This window comes from Meles meles, chromosome 7 (assembly GCF_922984935.1).
Source record: "Meles meles chromosome 7, mMelMel3.1 paternal haplotype, whole genome shotgun sequence".
NCBI lineage: Eukaryota > Metazoa > Chordata > Mammalia > Carnivora > Mustelidae > Meles > Meles meles.
Genome location: NC_060072.1, coordinates 4,327,948 through 4,349,010, shown reverse-complemented (window position 1 = coordinate 4,349,010; position 21,063 = coordinate 4,327,948). Strand labels below are relative to the sequence as shown.

Below are 21,063 nucleotides of genomic sequence, written 5' to 3'. Positions count from 1 at the left end.
CGGTTAGTGGTCATCTGCCCCAGGACGTGCACGCAGCCGACAACGAGGGTAAGCTCAGGAAGGTCAGGAACGGGCTGGGCTCCCTGGGCTTCTGAGCCGTGGACCCAGGCCCCACGTCTCAGCCCTCCTTCTGCCCTGCGGTGCCCTCCCGACCGTGTCCACTTTACCTAGAGCTTTCCCCCCTCCCTGCTCACAGGCTGCTGATGACCACGAAGATCTGCAAACATCCCCACTTCCACCGCTTCCAAATTAGTGTCATTACAGGGAAGGAGTCCAGATAAAAACACCCAAACCCGGGGAGCACCCGGGAGAGGCTGGGCACCTCTACGAGCAGCCCGCAGCACCAGCATCTGGCCCGGGGGCTGCCCGGCAACGAGAGGGGCCGCCGACCTCCCGGGCTGGGCTCCCCTCCATGGCAGCTCCAGCCAGCCCGCAAGGTGCCCACTCCCGGGGCCGTGTTTGCCTTTCTCGTCAACCAAACAAAGCAGGAGAGATGCACACGGAGCCTCGGGAAAGCGGGTCGGGACATTCCTCCCTCCGTCGCCCGAGAGCGCCGCGCGGAGCCGCCGGGGGAGGGGGATGATTACCGCGCGCGCGTCCAGCTGCACCAGGATGTAATAAAATGTGTTGCTAAGAGACAAGTGCCAAAGAAGTTCATTAAAGGACACTTTAAACCAAGCTGCCAGACTCTTCTCCCTTTAAAGGCTACTTATTTGGTCCTGTCCCTCGTGTTTATAATCAGATCGACAATATGAGGGCAGCAGTCCCCACCCGAGCCCACTCAGCAGAACCTGTTAATAAAATAACTTGAACGAGGCGCCGACTTCGGCCGGGGCGCGCGGCGCTGCAGGCCCGTTTTATGTGCAGGAATAGACTCGAGTTCCACTTACTTACCTAAAGGAGAGGGAAATGTTCCTGAAGAACTTCAACGGCCCTCCAACTGGGCGATTGACCGCTTTCCCCTAACCCGCCGGGGGGTGGGGGGGTCTCTAGGGCCCAGAACTGCCGACCCTCGGGGCTCGCTGTCCTAGCCCCTGAAGGTTACAGAAGCTGAGCGCTCAGTCCGTGGACGCCACGTGAGACGGTGACCGGGGGAGAGGGAGGCAGGACACTACTAGATCGCGACCCGGCGCGACGGCGCTGTGGAGGGGCACCGGCCCCAAGGAGGGGCACCAGCCCACCCCAGCTAGGCCTGGGTGATGGACGATGAAGAAGGAGGAAACGGGGCTCGGGGAGGGAGCTCGGAAAGGCGATCAGAGGACGCACGGCGGAGGACTCGGCTCGGAGCTGGCTGCAAGAGTGCACCCCTGGGCCAGCAGCGTTCAGAAAAGGCCTTAATGCGCGCACGACCCACATCCACCCCTCACGAGATCTCACAGATACAGGCTTTCTGGTTAAGTGTCAAAGGAGAAGGCTGCACGGGGCCCAGGCCGTGGCGTGGTGGGGGACGGGTGCTGCCGGACCACAGTGTTTTCCCCCACCAAATGGCAGGGCATGGTCTGTGCAGGGGTCCCAGCCCTCAGCAGTACCACACACTGGCCTGAGGGTCAAAGGTTGCAATTCTGCGTTAGCGAGCGTCTCGGATTAGAATTAGGCAGTTACGGAATCCGTGATGAGCCTTAGCATCTCCGAACAGGATCCCAGTGTAGGGAGAACCGGCCTGGTCTCCCATCTGATTGCCATTGGTTGCTGCTTCCCCTTGGCTGATTGGATGCTGGTTTGGTGGACAAAGGACACAGAACCACCAATTCTATCCTGGGACAGTTCATCAGGGAAGATCTCCACACTCGGGAGTTAAAATTGCCCGTCTGGTAACTTGCCGTTTCTATTCAAAATTCTGCCCCATGGAAGGGCTGCTCCCTCTTCTATTTATTTATTTTTTTTAAAATTTATTTAAGAGAGAGAGAGATCACAAGTAGGCAGAGAGGCAGGCAGAGATAGAGGGGGAAGCAGGCTCCCTGCCGAGCAGAGAGCCTGATGCGGGGCTCGATCCCAGGACCCTGAGATCAAGACCTGGGCTGAAGGCAGATGCTTAACCCACTGAGCCACCCGGGTGCCCCAGGGCTGTTCCCTCTTACACATTACAGCCAGTAGATGATGATTTAAGGGCAGGGGTCAGTGGTGCTGGAGAGGACAGCCTCACCCCACCTGTCCCATCAGCTCCCTGACCTCCCTCACGCTCACCTGTCACTCTCTCCCAGCCACACCAGCCTCCGCTGGAAAAGTTAGGCACGCCCCACCTCAGGGCCTTTGTACAGGCTGTGACTTCTGCCCAGAACACTCTTCCTGCAGAGAACCACGAGGCTCCAGCATCTGCAGGCCCTTTCCCCACAGCTGCCTTCTCGATGAAGGCCTTAAGTCATGGAGAACTCTGTCACCCTGTTCCCTTCAAGCCTCCTCCCTAAGCTGAACACCCCAGTGCCCACCGCCCCATCACATCCCAGCTCCAGCTTTAGATCGGTGGCTCCTTGTAACCTCCCTGTGACATGCCCACTGGCTGGAGCCGCAGCCGTGACCACGTTCAGGATCCCCTGATCTCTGCCCGCAGTGATGCCCACAACTGTCATGCTACCTCTCCCATCAAGCCAGGACGAGCCGCTGGAGAGGCCTTCCTGAGCACCTGTCCCCTCGGCAGTGGCAGCTGGGAGGGGGCTGGCGACGCGGGCAATGAAAACTCTGCACTCGGAGAGACTGTCAGACTATAGTCTAAGAGAGAACTCTGGTATTTATCTGTGGTGTGTTTGTTACCGCCCAGACAGACGCACTAATCACAGGGAAGAGTTGGTATCACTGATTGTAGGAGATGCGGCTCGTCACTTTGTAACTTGCACCTCACGTTAAGTTCTGGATCACAGTCTCTAATATGTATATATTTTTAATTGCATTTTCAAGTTCATTTACATGCGCAGATTGGCTTTCCGCCTGAATGACATCAAAGAGAAACCCATCTCCCTCTCCTCTCTCTCTCTCTCCCCTGCCCCATCCCTGCCTTTTTCTCTTTTGTGGGACAAAAAGCCTCTCCCCAGATCCATTACAGTATCACCTGGAGCAGCCTGCTGGCGCCCCCCAGGGAGACCCCAACGGACGTCTCCCAGACCTCTCCAAATTGCTGTTTCAAGTAACTTTCTGCTGCTTCCACACAAGAGATGAAAAGGCAGTCGTGACTTCCCTTAAAGACGACTGCTCCCCTCATTATCACAATTTCTTAGCACCTTTTCCATTTGGGAGAGTGACTCTCCCCGCGCAAGCCACCATCAGTCTCTGAAGGCGGGAGTGCGGGCAGGAGTGCGGGCCGGCGGCCTGGGTCACGGACAGCCCTGCAGGGACTCGTCCTGAACCAGTGTTTCGAAACCCGCCCACACTGGAGCTGCAGTCGGGTTCAGTGAGTTTCACAACCTGGCAGTCCTGGAGTGGGCTGGGTCCTGCCAGCGGCGCCTGCCCCCTACTTGTGCCAAACGGGCGTCACCTGCTCTTACAGTCTAAGGACGGCCGCTGAACGCCCCCCTGGGGTCTTTCCTTGGCGGTCCTGTTGTCAGAGAGGACATCTTGTGCACGACTCCGGCACATTACACAGCGGACCCCCAGCAGGATGCTTCCCCAAAACACCCTCCGAGGAATGAAATGCAACTGTTTGAAAAAACAACATGCAATTCTTGCGCGACTGTGTTGTGTGGTTGGGAAGACTGCCATCCCCTGGGGCTTGTCCTGGTTCCTGGGTGCCATTGCCAACCCCCCATTCAGGGCCTCATTTTCCCACGTGTGACACGGGGGCTCGGCAGAGATGCCCCGCAATGCCCCCCATGGCTCCCACATCTTGTGCTTTGAGCCATCGTCCCAAGTCTGGGGGAGCACACACCCTAACTTTCCATGAAATCCCAAGTCCATGACCCCGTCCCAGCTGTGGCCGCAGCAATCCATGGAGACAAGAGCAACCAGAGGTTTCCGTCCCGACAAAAAGCCCCCGAGTTCTCCACGACAAGAGCATCTTTACGGTGCCGCCGGCCCTCTGCTTCGTACATTACCGTCGGTCAAGTGATACCAAGAGCAGCTCCGTCGAACTCCGCTGCCCTGCTGCATGCTGGGAGTTACCCCGCGCCCCTGGGACGCGCATCCTCAGGACAACCTTGCCTGGGAAGCAGCATTACCCCCACTCGGAGATAAGGACTCAGCCACCTGCCCCTCCTATTGTGATCACTTGGAGGCTCAGGAGCCACTCAGCCTTGGACAAAAAAACCCCTAACATCCCCGGAGAAGCACGTCTTTCTGCTGTTTTACATGACCGACAGAGGTGCCAAGTGAAAAGAAAAAAAAGTGAAGTGTGGCCCGTCTGAGCCCGCACGGATGCCCGCTGTTGGCTGTCGGACACTGAAACCAGGACGGGGCTGGACGAGCAACTTCTCACGTGGCTCTGGAAAACCGCTACCACCAAACAATAAGCCACGGTTAAAAAAAAAAAAAAACCAAAAAAACAACTCAAGGAAGCAAGTCTGTTCCTTTGGAAAACAGAGGCCGTTTCAAAATGAGAAGATGCCTCCGCATGTCAGTGTGAACTAACCCTGAAAACAAGAATCCCAGCAGCCAAGCCAGAGGGGACCAAGGTGGCACCGAGAGAGTGGAGGAGGCAGACCCAGGGACTTGTCACCCAAGGGTGGGGAGGACAGTGTGCCTTGGGGGCCAGCCCGAACCTCAGCTTCCACGCCGCAGAGACCCCTCCCTGCACCCAGCCTGCCACCCACTCCCCATCCTGGTGCCCCAGGCAGAGACGAGGTGCAGAGCCAGGGTCCTACCAAAGTTCTACGACCTCGTACTCCAGAGTAAAGTTCCCACTCTTCGTCATGGACCGGCTACCTCCAATGCACCAGCGCTTGTCTCCGATGTGCTGACTCCACTCCCCGGCCGCTTTTCTAGGTCGTGGCATGAAGTGCGGTCATCCCTCTCCCCACCACTCCCGCGGAGAGATGAGAACCATGAGGCCCAGAAGTGGACTGCAGCCCCTCCACTCACCGCCTGTGTGATGTCAACAAGCCGTTGACTCTCCCCGGGCTCCAGCCTGTCCTCAGTAAAATGGAAATTAGGAGCAGGCCTTTCCCAAAGAGCTATGTGAATGGGGAATGGGTTGGTCCAACAGAGCCCTCAGAGGGACATGGCTCAGGCTAGCCTCGAGCAGGGAAGCTGGGACTCAAGAAGGAGAACAGAAGATGACCGCCAGGTCCCACCTGCTGAAGACCCAGAGCTGAACGCTTCGTCGGGCTGAACCCTCCGAGTAGCTCTCCCAGGTCACTTCCTGTGCGCGCACCTCGTGCCACGCTCTGGTACCTCACGTGCAAGGGGCTGCACCCCCACTTCACACCCACTGAACGGGGAGCGGCCACAGGAGGGTGGCGCGGGGTCTGCAGCTCCTGTCCGTCCCGTTATAAAGCTCGTGCTTTTTAACCTCTTTGTTACGTGCCTCTCAGAGACAGAGGTTAACAGCCTTCTTGGCGGCCCTCTTCTGGAAGGGAAATCAAACCCAGAGTCCCAGTTCCATCAACAACATACATTCCGGACCGCGTGGCCACGTGCAACCCCTGCAGAAACCCGCCTCTTCCCCTAACGTCCTCCCGTGTCTGGGTGGGGTGAGGACCTCAGAGGCTGAGCAAACTGATACCCTCCCCCCCAAACGGGCCTCCTTGCCCCCGTGTGTCACCGACGCGTGCCAAGACGCCGCTCAGCGGCACGAGCCCAGGTCGCCGGGGAAGGCGGGCGCTTGCTCGGGCCCAGCGCGAGCTCCGGTGGGCGACCAGGCCGCGGCGCCTTCAGTGTGGGCTCATCCAAGTGATGTGAAAACAGCAGCAAGCCCGTGATGCGGGTCCTGGACAAAGGTGTCAGAGGAAAAACTTGCTAAATCACAGGGCTAATCATCATAGCCAACAGCTCTAATAAGGCATCGTGGGATTACCAAAGTTATTATCAGAATCATCTCCTTGAAAACATTCAAAGCTAATTGAAATCAATTGTACAGCCCCGTCAGCAGCTGTTTTAAGAGGCTGAATATCAAAGTGAAACTTGGACTGGCTGGAGAAGACGGCACAGCCGATGTCCAGCTCTACCGGGAGCCACGGGGCAACAGGACGCCGTCGCTTGGAGAAGAACATGGGCTCGGGGAACGGTCGTGAGTAGCAGTGCAAGGCGGCGGCCCCCAAGGCACAGGGCTGGGCTCAGCAGGTGTCTCCTGTGGTCTCGGATGCAAGGACCACGATTCCCTTCCATCAACCCCTTTGCTTCCTGGTCGGGATGGGTCCTGTTTCTACACCCACTTTACGGATAGGAAGCTCGAGGCAGCAAAATGACTCGTCCAAAGCGACTCGGCCAGATGCGGGGAGCTGGGTTATGAACTGTGGTGGGCGACTTTAGGGTCTCTGCTCTCGTGGCTACGGGACATCTGACTCTACAAAGCAGGGGCCCGTCGGAGATGAGGCAGTGGCTGCAACAGAAGGTACCGTCTTGGTGGTCCCGAGCTGTTTGACCTTGGGAAGCTGCCCTTCTCCAATCGGTCCAGCAGGAAAGATTCCCCTGCCCGGCCTGCCCCAACTCATGGGATTATCCTGACTATCAAAGAAAAAGACAGCATCAAAGAGGTGACGGGCCAGACAGACCCGCTGCAGAGTACGGTGCGGCAGACAGCCGTCTCTGTGCAGTTTGTCTCTCTGCTTCCCTACGGGTAGAAACGTCACCTCAGAGCGATCCCCAAGCACCCATCAGAGCACACCCCCCGCCTGCCACCGGTGTTGGTCCAGCGGTTGAATACCTCAAGCAGAGGCCTCACCGGGCTTCAAGGGCTAGGAAACCCTGGGGACACCTGTCTCCCCAGCGATATGTGGAAATGTTTGTAGACAATGAAAGCACTTTCTAAGTGTAAGAAGCCTTACAAAATGAGACGCCCCTGTTGCTAATAACAGCGCCCCACCCACCATCACCTCCACATCCCCAGCACTTGGTGGCTGCTCATTGAAGGCTCGTGGCATTCAACCGAGTTCTTCCCAAGACAGACGTGTGCGGTATGATGCCGAGTGTAGGAAGCAAGCGGAGGCACGCTGAGCTTGGTGCCCGCACCGTGCATGTTTACGCGGGTTTCGGGCATCTGTGTGCGCACAGAACATGTCCTGGTCTCAGCCCCAATAGAGGACGGGGCGGAAAGAAGGGGGCCGGGGTGGTGAGACCTTCAGATTCATACTGTAAGCCTTTTCCGAGCAAGCATGTGTTGCTCTTACAATAAAAACTTTTCTGAAAGCGGAATTCTTATCTTCTCACTGTTAAGAGAGCTAATAAAAAGAACAGCGGTCACCGCCTTCCTTCGTTAAGGTTTTACTGCAGGAGAACGGTAATCGTTTTCTTAGCTCCAAAATGAATCCCCTCATCTTCAGTGCATAATCCTGAAAAGTTAGTTACTGACTTATGTTACATACGAGTTACGTACGCGTCTATGTATTTATTAGTAACTGACTTACATCACATACTGGTTAGGTACGCGTCGTGTATGTATTTACTGATACATGTTAACATACTCTTTACTTACTTCACTTATCATATGCTCCATAGCCAAAATAAAAGCAGTAACACAGACAGCACCAACAGACACACACATATACATATATTCGTTCTTAAATCAACTGGCCAGGCTTGCCAACTAGGTTTCCAGAAGCACCACTTCTCAGCTCGAAGAAACTCTTGGTGAAGGCGGGAGGAAGAAGGCCCCAGTGGCCCCCGGCCCCGCATCCTGTTAGGTGCTGGTCGCCCAGGGCTATGGGGCTGCAGGTTCCCAGCCTCCTCCCCCATGTCATGCACGTGGGCCAAGCAGGGAGGCAGGTCAGGCCTCCTTTTCCCTCCTCCCTTCCCACGTGTCCCCAGCACCATTCCTGCGGCTTCTTGGCCTGTGTGCACTAACGGCCCCTGGCTCCATCTAAGCCTACAGTGTAAAAGCCAGGCCCTTCATCCAAGCAAGTGATGCCATCCTTGCTCTGGTCCCCGCTCGCCTTCTCTGATGTCCCTCTCCTGCTGTCTCCCATGGTCTTACTGCCAGAAAGCTCACAGCATCTGCAGGTTTCTTCAAGCCATTGCCCCTTAGCGGGCTTGGCTACCAGCTTCTCCCGTCCACAACCCCAGGTGTCCTCGAGGACCCCCCCCCCACAACCCCCCCAGGAAGCAATCCTCAGTCTCCAGGCCAGGAACAACGCAGGTGCTCCCACAGCGGGACTTTCCCAGAACTCTTCTGGAAAAACGGTTATCGTTGCCTTCCTCTTTGGTGCGGTTTCCAAGGGCAGGGAGCTGCGCGTCTTACTCATTTCTGTCCGCTCATCTCGAACATACAATAACCTGCCATTTACTGCATGCCTACCACTGGCTGGGGATTCGGCGAGGACCATTCGGTAAATCACTACTAATCCTCATGCCCCTCTTGTTACAAGGTCTTCCGCTCACTTAGCAAATGTGCAATCAATCCCTAGAAGGCACTGCCTTGAGAATACAAGGGCAGAGGGGAGCAGACGGGCCACCACCCTTCACAGAGCTTACAGTCCAGCACAGAGCAGACAGGAAAAGAGAGAGACAATACCCACACTCTCGAGACGCAAGGAAATGCTCACAGTGCCAGAGAAGCTGCTGGAAAGCAACCACGGGGACAGCGCCGCATGTGCAGGAGGGAGATGGGACAATGTCCTGAGTGGAGACCAAGCAGAACATACCAGAAGGGGCAAGAGGAGATGCAGTGTTATTCATGTAGCCCAGGGAAGGAAACGGCCCAAATGCCCACCAGCTGGCAAACGGCCAAGCAGACTGTGGTCTCTCCGCACGATGGAATATTACTCAGACATGAAAAGCAATGAAGGGCCTCTGCCTGCTACGGCTCAGATGAGCCTGGACAACGCTGCGCTCAGGGAAAGAAGCCGGTCATACACACCGCACGTCGCGTGATTCCATTCACAGGAAACGCCAAAATGAGCCACTCTCTAGAGACAGAAGGCAGACCAGTGGCTGCTTAGGGCTGGGCAGGGGTGGGCAGCCAGGGACAGCCGGGGGGGTTCTTTTTGAAAGATGAAAACGTTCTAAAATTGATGGTGGTGACAACTGAAAATCTCTGGAATATATTAAAAAAAAACCACTTAATCGTGCACCTTAAACGGGTGAGTGATACGCTAGGTGCATTATACTTTAATAAACGGTTCTGGGTTTTGTTGGCGGTGTGTTTTTTTCATTTTTCGGTTTGTTTGCTTATTTATTTATTTATTGGTTTTTATAGGGGATGTACTGTAATCTTCCAACTAACAGATGATTGGGGAGGGGCCTGGGCGGTGGAGGGGGGAGGGGAAGGGGTAGCAGAAGAGGGACTTCAGGAACAGGGCTGGGGTGAGTATGGGAGGGACACGGACTGCTGAGGGGAAGGGTGGTGGCGGGTCAAGCCAGGGTGGGGGCTGCGGCCCTAGTCCATACTCTTCTCTACAGGGGACAGAATGTGGAGCTTTGGTACGTTTCCTCTTTAGCATGTGATGATGCTATATCAGAAGCGTGACAACTTCCAATCGAAGTCAGGAAGCCAAAAATGTACCCTCCCAGATAGGGACGGACTTGAAGGAACGCTTGGAAAACAGCTCTGTCCTTTTACCGAGGGACTGCAAACAATCGGGAGCTTTCGGAATAAAACTCAGCTGCAATTCCGTCTGGCGCAGTCCCTCCGGTGACCACCGTGGCTAGTGAATCACGGTGAGGACATGATTCAGTGCCCGGGGTGCGTGCCACATACATAATACCTTTCAAGAAGACATATTTTTATTGCTGCACTTAAGGACAGCCCCTCAGAATCCAGAGTCCATCAAACTGATGGATCGAGCGGCGCGAAAGGCCCCCAGTTCACCTCCGGGCGGGTCCCTCTCTCACAAGGCCACGCCTGCCCAGGCTGCAGTTAACACACGGGACTCTTCTCAGTCTGGTGAAGCTGAACTTCATGAAGTTCAAGTCTGGAGACGCCCGGTACACGTGGCACCCAAATGTCAAGCTGAGAACTCCAAAGAGAGAAGGGAAAAAAGCCAAACCAACCCAGTACTTATGATGGGTCTGTTATTTACATGGAAGTGCTTGTTGCTTGACAATTTAGATAAAAATGTTACTGCCTCTCTGTGTGTGCTGCAAATTCACGGCGTAAAACCACTGGAGCAACTAATGGAGTCTTCACACATCATATCTCCTTAAAGATGAGGGGTCCGTCCTCCACTGGAATTCAAAACCTTGGCAGCCAGGCGCGGCCACACCTGGGAATCCGGCCTGGACAAATGCAGCTCTGACCAACTCCCCACACCTCCTTTTTAATTTTTTTTTAAAGCAAAAAAATATGAACTCCGTTTTCAAACAGCAAGGTCCTACAGAAGCTGGTTTCCTGTTTATTCCCTTGTCCACCGATGGTGGGAGACACACTGGCGTTATACAGGATTTGTAGCTCTCTACTTCTGACCAACCTATTTACTTCTGTGAGTCCTTGATAAACATCTTTAAACACTTGTCCATGTTTCTAGAAATCACTGAAACAATTCCAGTGTCAAGGGCATGAATGGGAAACTGATGGCTGGGCACCAAAAGATAATACTCAGCGGCTATCATGTTTCTAACAGATGTGGATAACGGAGTCCTCGGTTCGCTTTACTACCTGGCCCGTCACCCCATATGCGTTTTTAATTGAAACTTAACATTTACAGCCCCCGTTCCAGCCATTCCAGGCGGGAGCAGCCCAAAAACACATCTTCGTGAGTGTAAACGGTCTGAGTGTCTTCCTGAGGGAATCCATCAATGAGCACTACCTTTCATTTTATGTTGAGTCAAAAACAAACTCGAAAAGACTCGCCTTTTCTTACCTCCTCCCACATTTCTGCTTCTCCCGGGGAAGCTTCCGAAGTCACCAAGCAGAGCCCCGCTGCTCCTCTTCCAGACCCCGGGTGCAGCCCAGAATCACCTCCAAGGGCTTGTGCATGGACCTTTCCCCAGCCGAGCTGCCAATCACCACCAAACTCTCCCAAGGAGGGAGAGACGAGTAAATGTTAAGTCTACCCAACTCATTTCATAGGTGACCTCTGAAAGATTTCACCTCCGAGCTCGGGAGAGACAAGGCAGCTTTATTAGCATGCTGCACCACGGCCTCAGCCCCCTCCCCTCCCTCTTTTATGAGCCCTTGTTATATAAAATGCCACAAAGGGAAAAGGAAAAACAACAGACAGTTCTAAACACAAGTTTCGATGGCCAGGCCCAATGCTGGATGCTTACCAGATGTTATATTTAGTCATTTAAAAAAGAAACATTTTTAAAAGACCAGAGAACAAAAGTTTTCCTTGTTTCCTTTCTTTTTGAACACACACTTCACACACACAAAAAGATGGAGGTGCATTCCTTTCGCAAGCATCTTTCCTTCCCCGAGTTCAGATTTAAAGGCAAAGGCAGCCTGGAGTCGGACAGCTCCTTCCCTGAAGCTGCACCAGAGCCTCCGAGCAGAATTTTCAAATGTTTCCCTCAGCCTCATCTAAATTCCGGCATGACGGATAATAAATAGCTACTCATATACTATCAGCATAAAATTTTAAACAGCCTTGAAACAGTTGCTACAATACAGACGAAATGATCAAACCCAAGCTCTGAAAAGCCACTCCAAATAGTGAAACTATTGCCATGCAGAAACACACATAAAGACATTGTTACCATAAAAGCTGCGGGATTACTGGATTCTCTCTCCCTCTCCCTCCCTCTCTCTCTTAAATCTTCCACTCAGAGCCTAAGAGTCAACAACTTGCCGTTTTACCCACTGAAAAAAGGGTTTAGCAACCCTCAGCTATCACACCGTACGGGATTTGATGATGGGTTTTTTTTCTCTTTAAAAAAAAATAAATAAAGTATCTGATTTGATTCTGCACACTGATTAAACATCTTTGTGCTCAGCGAAGGGTCTTCCAACCCCTCCCCCTCCAAAAATGGCATCAAAGCAATCAAAATGGTAATGCCGGGCCTGGGTCCCCTCCCCCCGCGAACTCCCCGACTTCGCCGGGGCCGCGCGCCGGACCCCCCTCCGGCGGGAATGGAAGCTTCCACGCCCGGACGGGGGCGCGGGCCGGGCGGGCGGGCGCGCGCGGCCGGGGAGGGGGGGGGGGCGGCGCGGCACCGACAGAAAGGGGTTAATGCATTCGTCCCAACCCTCCCGTCCAGCCGGGCGCCCCCGACCAGGCGCGGACCCGCGGGGACAGCCATCTTTCTTTCCGCAGCCCCCGGCCCCCTCCTCTCCGCACGCCCCCTCCCATCACTTTTCAACTTTAAAGACTCGAAATTTACACCCGGCTTCCGAGTTCTCCCGCTCCGCCGCCACCCCCGCCGATCTCGTCCACGTCTCTCCCTCCACCGAAAACCCCTCCGGGGAGGGGCCATCGGATCCGCGGCCGGGAGTTGGGAGAGGACGGAGGGGGCCACATCAGCGGCCGCGGCGGGGGCGGGGGCGGGGGCGGGGCGACGCTGTCCAAGTTTGGCGCTGAGGCTGCGGCCGGCATTCCGAAGGAAGCGCGATCGAAGGCCAGGGGGTGCGGCGGGGCGGGGGCGGGCCCGCGGAGGGGAGGGGCCGCGGGGTGGGGCGCCGGCGCCCCCGCCCCCGCCAGCCTCGGAGCCCCGGGAGCGCCATTGGCTGCGCCGCTCAAAGTTCTCGGCTCCGGGCGGCGCGGGGAAGGGGCGGGAGCGCGTGTGCGGGGAGCCGGGCGCGGAGGGGGAGGAGCGGAGGGGGAGGGGCGCGAGCGGCGGGGAGGGAGGGGGCGGGGGCGCGCGGCCGGCCGAGCTCTGGCGGCGGCATCTGTTCGTGGTGCTGAAACCCCGAGCGCTGAGCTCAGCGCAACTAAGTCACAATGGACAACTTTTCCTCCCCGGAGGGCCCGGGAGGGGGGTCGGCGGCCGTGCCCCACGCCGCGAGGCGCTCCTCGGGTGTCCCAATCTACGCCTGGAGGCCAGAGGCCAAAGTTGGGGCAGAACTGGGGGGTCCTGGGGGCGCCTTTCTTTTGTTCCCTGCGAGCTGGCGTCAGGTTCCGAGAATAAAAAGTGATGCTGGAGAAGTGTTGAGGGGGGGGGGGGGAGCCCGGAGGAACGACGCCTTAAATCAGGTTTGCAATGGAATCCAGAAATCGCTTCCAAGGAGTTTGGTATCCAGGCCTGAAATTGCGACCCCCGCCACCCCTACCCTCACAGCGGCGTGAAGTGGGGGACCCCCAGCCGGGAGAAACTGCCACATTCCAAAAACATGTCCACCAACTCAAAATGGACGCCGGGCTGCTCGCCGCCTTTTGAGTGCAGCTTCTCTCTTTCGGCCACTGCCGGAGCCTTGCTCTCCACCCCTCGGCCTCCAAGAGCCCGGCTCTTTCTTTCCAGAAAAGGGGGGGGGCGGGTAACTTTGAGGGTTGCAGACAGACTCCTTTGGGAGTCTGAGCGTGCGGCGCCGAGGCCGGCACTTTTTAGGGTGCTGCCAAAGTGCCGGGCGACCCCTCCTCCCCACCGCGGGCGGAGTTTGGGGGCGCAGGCTCCGGCTCGCTTACTTGTTTGTCGCTGAGCGCGGCGATCCGCGGCTGCCTTTCGTGGAGCTGCTTCTTGAGGTCGCCGTTCTGCGGAAACACGGAGGAGCGGGCTCAGGCCGGCCGCCCTGGGGGATCGAGTGCGCCCGGGGCCCCGCGGGCCGCAGCCCCCCGCCCGACAGCTCGCGGACCGGGCTGTCCGCAGCGCGCCCCAAGTTCCCCGGGCCGCGTCCTGCACGCGCGGCGGCCGGGCAGTGCCGCGCGGGGCCGCTTACCTGTGGCTGCCGCCTCATCGGGGCAGCTCGCGGGGCGGGGCGGGGGCCGCGGCCACCCGGCGGCGCGCCCCGAGCCGTGCAAGTTTGCAGGCAGGGGTGCGTGTGCGAGTGAGTGTGAGTGTGACTGTGTGCCGGGGGAGGGGGGAGGAACAAAGAGCCAAGTAAACACGGCGAGTCCGTGTCGAGCAAAGCTCATAAATATTCAAGTCGCGTCCTAATCTCCCCAACACACACACGCGCACGCCGCAATTCCGCTCGGGCTCCGGCCGCCACGCCGCCGCTAGCCCGAGCAACAATCGCCAAAACTACTTTTACAAACTGTGCGGGGTTGCATGGGGGTGGGGGCCGGGTGGGGGTCGGTCCAAGCTCCCACACAAACACCCCGGGGCAGGCTCACGGAGGGGCCCCTTCTTGGCACCCTCAGTCCTGCAGACCCTGCGTGGAGAAAAAGACGCGAGGCTCGGGTCCCACGGGGTCCGGACCCCACCCCCCCAAACTGTGCAAGACTGCGAGAGAGGAGGGGGGAGGAGGAGGAGGAGCTCGGGGGGCGGGGGACCGGGCGCGTAAAAACTCCCCCCGGCCCCGGGGCGGGCTGGAGGAGGAGCCCTCGCCGGGCACCTTCAGCCGTGGACACCCTGCGACGACGAGGAAGAGGACGCTGGGCTCGGGTCTCTGAAGCCCCCTCCTGGCCCGGGGCCCCCGGCCGCCTACCTGGTGGCGCGCGAGTTCCACGGCGAGCGCCTCGGGCCGGCTCTGCAGCTCCATCCCGGCAACTTGGGCAGCACTTTGCGCTCACTTTGGCCCCGGCTCCCGGGAAGTTGCGCGACTCCGCGGGGGCGGGAGCCGGCGGTGGCGGACCGGGCCTCCGCGGAGAGGGGGTGCACACGAGCCCCCTCCCCCAAGGCCGAACCGGAGGGAGCCTGGGGGGGGGGGGTCCTGGCGAGGGGGAAGAAAGGTGGCCGGGCGCCGAGCTCGCGGCCGCTCCAACTCCTCAGGCCGGCCGGCAAGTTGCGCCGGGTCCCCGGGCCCCCCGCGCTGGCCGGCGCATGGCCCCCAGGCGCCGGGAGCCCCGCGCAGCCCCGCGCGCGCCCGTCCCGCCGCCGCTGCCGCCGCCGCCGCCCGCGCGAGCCGCCGGCCGGCAGGGACTATATTTCCTCCGGCGCGCGCCTGGATCTCGCAGGGCCTCGGCAAAGTTGTGCCTCGGCACGATGCTAATTCGGCAGTGCCCGGATGGAGCGGGCCGGGGCGGCGGGGGGCGGGGCCGGAGCCCGCCGCCCGCCCCGCCCCGCCCCCGCCCCGCCCGCGCGTGCGCACTGCGGCCCCGCCGCGGCCCGGCTCCCCGACCCGAGAACAAAAGTGGCGGCGCGGCGGGGCGCGAACTCGCCGGCCCGCGGCGGGGGGACTCGGTTCCCGGGGCCGCTCGGGCCGGACGCCCCGCCGCCCGCGGGGAGAACGGGCGGCGCCGCCCGAGGCCGGGTCGTTGGGACTCTCCGGTGGGAGGGTAAAATGTCCGTTTCCGCGGCTTTCCTGCTCCGCGCGCGGGGCCCTTCTCTCCCCGCTCTCCCTGCCCGGGCAGCTCCGTCGCCGACTTCACCCAAGTCGCCTGCCGGCCCTCCCGCCGCCCTGCACACCGCGCGGCCCGGGGAGGGGGCGCTCGTGCGGTGGCCGGGGTCCCCCCGCGCCCCAGGGCCGCCGCGGTGCTGGACGGGACGACGACGGGTCTCCTGACTGTCCCTGTAGTGGTTTCTTCACACTCACAGTTACGCTCTCAGATGTCACCGGACTTTCTAAGGCCGTTGCTAAAAATCGTAAACGCGCCCGGTCGATGTGACATTGTACGAGCAGCCGCCGAGGTCGCATCCCCAAAGTCCCAGCCCACGGCCCGGAGGGGACTGTCCCCGAGCCGATGCCTCCGCGTCATGAACGTCCCGGTGCTCCGTGCCCTGCCCCGGCGACCCGGTACCTTTGGAAGACGCTGGGGGTTGGGGGGACCGAGCAGTCCTCTCTCAAAGGAAACGTTTAAACTGGTAAATCATTATGACTTCATATTCCTGCACAGCCCAAGAAATACCTCGGCTCACACAATCCCCCAAAGCCCCATTCGACATGTGGCCCCCGTCCCATGTCACTTACACCATCAGAAGTTGTTGCAGTGTTTTTTCAGGTCAGGACCCCAGCGTGGCTCTGGCCCCTGTTCTGGCTTTTGCCAAAAGTGACTTACGTGTTGGTGCCTTGGGCCCCAGACACCAGGGGCCTCTCATCTCTGACCCCAGCACTAACCTTTAGGAAAAACTCAGTAATGGATCGCGGGTTAGTCTGTGAGCTTCGTCATCCAATGCAAAACTAACGCGGGGCACCTGGGTGGCTCAGTGGGTTAAGCCGCTGCCTTCGGCTCAGGTCATGATCTCGGGGTCCTGGGATCGAGTCCCGCATCGGGCTCTCTGCTCAGCAGGGAGCCTGCTTCCCCCTCTCTCTCTCTCTCTACCTGCCTCTCTATCTACTTGTGATCGCTCTCTGTCAAATAAATAAATAAAATCTTTAAAAAAAAAACAACTAACGCATGTTCTAAGTGGTCATGATCCATTTGGTCTAGCACCAACCAGGGACAAGCCCGGTTCACCGAATGCAAAACAAAAGGTCTGACGCTGGAAAGAAGTTCCGGCTCCTTCCACTCTGGGTTCAGCCCAGCTCAGGATGGCATCCTCCCGCTCCAGGGGTTTCGTTGGCCCTGGCCGCCAGTTGGCCCCAGCCTGGTAAAGTGGACGGCCCGGGGGAGCAGTGTGTTGCGAGAGCCTGGGACAGCCGGCCGGTGTGAGCGCATTCCTACTAGAATCTCTGTAAATGTCACTGGCTTTTTGGTAAAAATTCATAATAATCTCATTGGCCATGTATGTAATTAAATCAGCAGACAGGACTCTCAGGTCGCCCGTGACCAGGCGTGCGCTCCGGCAGGTGCCAGCTAGAGGAGAGTGCTTTCTGCTGTGGAGCTTTGAAATGCTGTCTGTAAGTTTCTGTTAATTAATTCAGGGCGCAGTAATGATGTCTGCTTGGCCCTCTGCTGTTTTCCTAGCAACCTAATTCCTGAGCAAGCAGCGGAGGCCCAGGGCTGGGGCGCTCAACGACGATGAGGGAGTTGAAGCTGAAGTTCTTGCGAGCAAACGTGCAGAGTCTGGCGCAGTCACCGCGGACACGCCGCTCTCTGACTCTGTCCTGCTCTCCGGGCCGCCCTCCCTTTGCCCATGCTGTGCCCTCCGTGTGGAGTGCCCTTTCCCTCATATCCTACCTTTTAAAAAGCCTCTTCATCCTCCCATGTTCACCTCAAATGCCCCATTTCCCGGGAAACTTACTCTGGTTTCTACACATGAGTTCTTCACTCCTCCCCGGGGAGACCTGCCAGGTGGAGCTCTTTAGCGTGAGGCGCATTCTGTCCCGTAAGAAAGGTGATTGCTTTTTTCCCCACGGGCGCCCAGGCCAAGTCCGAGTCTGGTCTGTGAGCAGAGCTTGGCATCTGTGTGTTAGCGGATGGCCCCATGTGCCCAGAACCAAGCAAGTGCTTAACAGAGGAGCAGGTGAGTGGGGTGGGAGGGTGGCTGGCTGGCTGGCTGGATGCTAGGAGAAATACAGTCCGTTTCTGGAAAGATGGATGATTAATAATTGCCACAGAAGTGAACAGTGTCTACATCCCATCATCCATGTTTCTCTTCACCTGCATCAGGTGGACAGGGGTCCTGGATTAGAGCTTGAATACCTGAATTTGAGACTTAGGTCCGTCTCTTGACAGTCTCGGGACCTTGGGCAAGTTACTCCACATCTCCTAGCCTCTGTTTCTTCGGATGTCAAATGGGAATGGGAATTATCCGGCCAACCACAGTTACCCTCAGACCCACTCAGCTCCTGTAGCCCCAGACCTTGGCTACTAGCTCAGTGGGGAGCCCCAGTCCCGGTCCGTTGCTGGCTTAACCAGGCAGAGGGGAAGGCCGGCCTGCAGCGCAGTCTCCACCCCACGGCTGCCACGTTGGGAGCTGCAGCTCCTCCAACCTTGTGGACCCCTGGGAGCCTGGCCGCTCCCCGCCTCCCCTGCTAGTTTCTGAGTGAAGCTTTGCACCTTGGACGTGGATCTGGCCTCCACGCTGTTGGACAAAGGGTGAAGGAACAGAAACTGGGAAGTCCGGGGTATCTGGCTAGTACTCCATCAAATGAACTTGAAGCAACCAGAAACTGATTCACACAGGAGCCCGCAAATCAGTATCACTCCCTTCCTTGGCAGGTTGGATGCTCTGGGTGGGACCCGCTTTGTGTGAAGCGGCGGGCGTTGCAGGGATCCATCTCCTTGACTTTGCTTTCCTTCCTTCCCTCCCTTTCCCCACATCTTGCTGCCCTAGGATTGTACCCCAAGAAAGAGACTGTAAGATTTGTGTTGCCTCTGTTTTCAAAGGACCCCCAGCTAAGATGGGTTCTGGTGAGGGGTCATGAGATCACATCTAAGAAAGCCCTTGGGGCATTGGAACGAACTGAAAGTGTTGGTGATAATTCTCAGACTAAAGAAGGGGTCTTCAGTTTCTCCCCGCATGAAAGGTTCCCATAAAAAGCCAAAGTGCACCTTGAAAGAGGACCTCGAAAGCTCCTCAATAAGCATTTAATATGCACCTGCATTGTACCGGGCCCCGCACCGGGCGCTGTGTGACAGACGTCCAGTTAGACGAGTCTCAGAGCCCTCGGGGGACCGTGGTGTGGTGAGGCTCCAAGAGAGAAAACACAGACGTAAGGAATGACCATCCCAGGGACCCTGCATTAAAGATAGCACAGAGTGAGGGAAATGGGGTAGCGGGGGAGGGAAGGGTTAATTCTGGGAAGGGTGGTCTGGAAGGGGCTTGTCCAGAAGCCATTTGAGCAGAGCCTTGAAAGGGTTAAGAATAGCATTTGTTCTGGGTTTTACCATTCACGATGCTTTCTCCATATCTGTGATCTCGCTGGCCCTCAGCGGAGTTCCAGGACTTAGGTCAGGTACCCCTGTTTTGAAGGTTAAAGGACCAACGCAGAGGGCCCTGGCTTGACTAGGAGGCAGGCACAGACCAAGGCAGAAGAGACCCAGGCTCTTCCCCTTAGGAGCTGTGTGGTCTTGGGCAAGTTGGCTGACAACAGCCTGGTTTTTAATGACAGGGAAAGGTACTGTAGCTGAGGAAGCAGCATAAACCAAGGTCCTGAGACAGAGACATCAGCGGCCTCTCGAATTCCTACCCTTAAAAAGGGTTTAATGGTGGAGAGAAGTAGGATAAAAAAAGCCATGAGAGGGGCGCCTGGGTGGCTCAGTGGGTTAAAGCCTCTGCCTTCAGCTCAGGTCATGATCCCAGGGTTCTGGGATTGAAGCCCTGCATCGGGCTCTCTGCTCAGCGGGGAGCCTGCTTCCTCCTCTCTCTCTCTCTGCCTACCTCTCTGCCTACTTGTGATCTCTGTCTGTCAAATAAATAAATAAATCTTAAAAAAAAAAAAAAGCCATGAGACCAGATCACATGGGTTTCGATGTGGCACGACGGCAGGGGGACCTGCCCAAGGTTTCTGCACGGTTCTGGTCGAGTCTGTGCTCTGAGATTACTGCATGGTGTGTAAGGGATGCGGACAAGGTGGGGGCAGCTGGGAGGTAGAGGCCAAGACTCAGGACAGAGGTGCCCATGCTTGGCCTGAAGGAGAAGATAAGGAGGCAGGTTCCGATTCCTGGGGCCACCCCGGTCTCCTGCAGACATGAAGCAAGGGGAGCAGCAAGAAGGGACTGGAAAGTCTGGTGCAGGGTGTGCACCCATCATGAGCGAGTTCTTGGGGAGGCTTCGGACTTGACTTTGCATTAGGTGCTGTTGTGGGCCCCGTTTACGGAGAGCCTTCCCTCTGTCCTCTGTAGAAGACTTCCTTGGGGTCAAGCGATCCTGTGGAGGTGAGAACAATTATCCCCACTTAATAGACAAGGACACAGACGCCCAAAGTGGTTCCAGAACCTTCCCAAGCTGCGTAGCTATGGATGTGGTATCCATACACTGCCTGCAACAGTCCCGTTCACGAGTAACTGTCCTGGGTAATATTTAACAGCGTCCTTTTTCACTATGCAATGTGTCCCAGCATGGATGACTAATTGTATGGTCAGCTCACCGTAGGGATTGGGGCAAAATTCCCCCCCACCCTGGTCTCACGGCCCCAGAGCCTTGTCTTCCCAGTACTCCGCTCTGTCTCGCCCAGCACAGCGCCCCATCGTCTGGAGCAGTGGCCGGAGGTCAGGCTTGAAGCCTGGGGCACTGGTGCAGGGGACTCGGGTTCCAAGGGCTCGAGCCCCAGGAGAACCTCAGCGTCACACACATACTCTGCTCCCTGAACATGGGTGGTCAGGGCCTGTCCCATGGCCTGCGCACCAGCTCAGAGCCTGGCTGGAGAATCCGAGAGACGTCTGCCAGACACGGACTGGCTCAAGCCTGGAGCCTGCTGTCCCCGAGCATCTCCTGGGATGTCACTGGGCGCCTGCACGGACCACACCCTGCTCTAAGCTCACCGGCCCTGGGGGTGGCAACACCGCCCACTGACCCTGGAGTCACCCTCTCCTCTGATGTCCCATGTCACACGCACTTCAGGTAATTAGTCAAGTTCAGATCATGCTGGATGAGGGTGGACCTGACCTCCCGTATGACTGGCGTCCTTATCAGAAGAGGAGAGGAGGGACCCAGACACACACGGGACCACGCTGTGTGATGACAGAGACAGAGATTAGCGTCCCTAAGTCGAGGAACACCAAGGATTGTCGGAGCCACCAGTAGCTGAGAGAGAGGAGGCCTGGGAAGGATTCTTCTCTTCTGGAAGGACCAGCCCTGCCAACACCAGGATTTAGGGCTTCTGGCCTCCAGGCTGTGAAAGGATACATGTCTGTTCCTTTAAGCTCCCAGCGTGTGGTACCTCATTAGGGCAGCCCGGGAAACCCGCACTCAGTCAGAGCCTCCTTTCTGATGCGCAGACAGGCTCTGGTCCCCGTCCTGCTGTCCCCCCAGTCCTGCGGGCGTGCAGACCGTCACTCCTGCATCTCCCAGGGAGAAGAGAGGAGCACAGGGCTGCTTGTATTCAGGTCCACAGTGATCCAGAACCTGTCAGGTTGGAGAAGGCATGGGATGCACTTACCAGACATTCCCTACAGCCCCCATGGACCAGTGCCTCACCCAGCAACCACACCCCTCGGTATTCCCGCTGCCAAACATGCGAATGTCCAC

The 21,063-nt window shown here is 57.6% G+C and overlaps 1 protein-coding gene across 2 annotated transcripts in view; it reads right to left on the bottom strand.

The window, feature by feature from the left end:
* The window catches only part of PHF21B (PHD finger protein 21B), a 93,348-nt gene extending 78,447 nt beyond the window's left edge, over positions 1-14,901 (bottom strand). The window contains exons 1-2 of one of the 2 annotated variants that reach the window (XM_046010747.1): positions 14,537-14,901; positions 13,575-13,640 (exon numbers count right to left, since the gene is read on the bottom strand). In XM_046010747.1, coding sequence (XP_045866703.1) covers positions 13,575-13,640; positions 14,537-14,590 — 120 coding nt within the window. In that variant the 5' untranslated portion in view covers positions 14,591-14,901. Of the gene's footprint in view, positions 1-13,574; positions 13,641-13,825; positions 13,852-14,536 lie in introns of those variants that run through there. The other variant, XM_046010748.1, reaches the window with a different exon arrangement.
* Between the last annotated feature and the right edge of the window lie 6,162 nt (positions 14,902-21,063).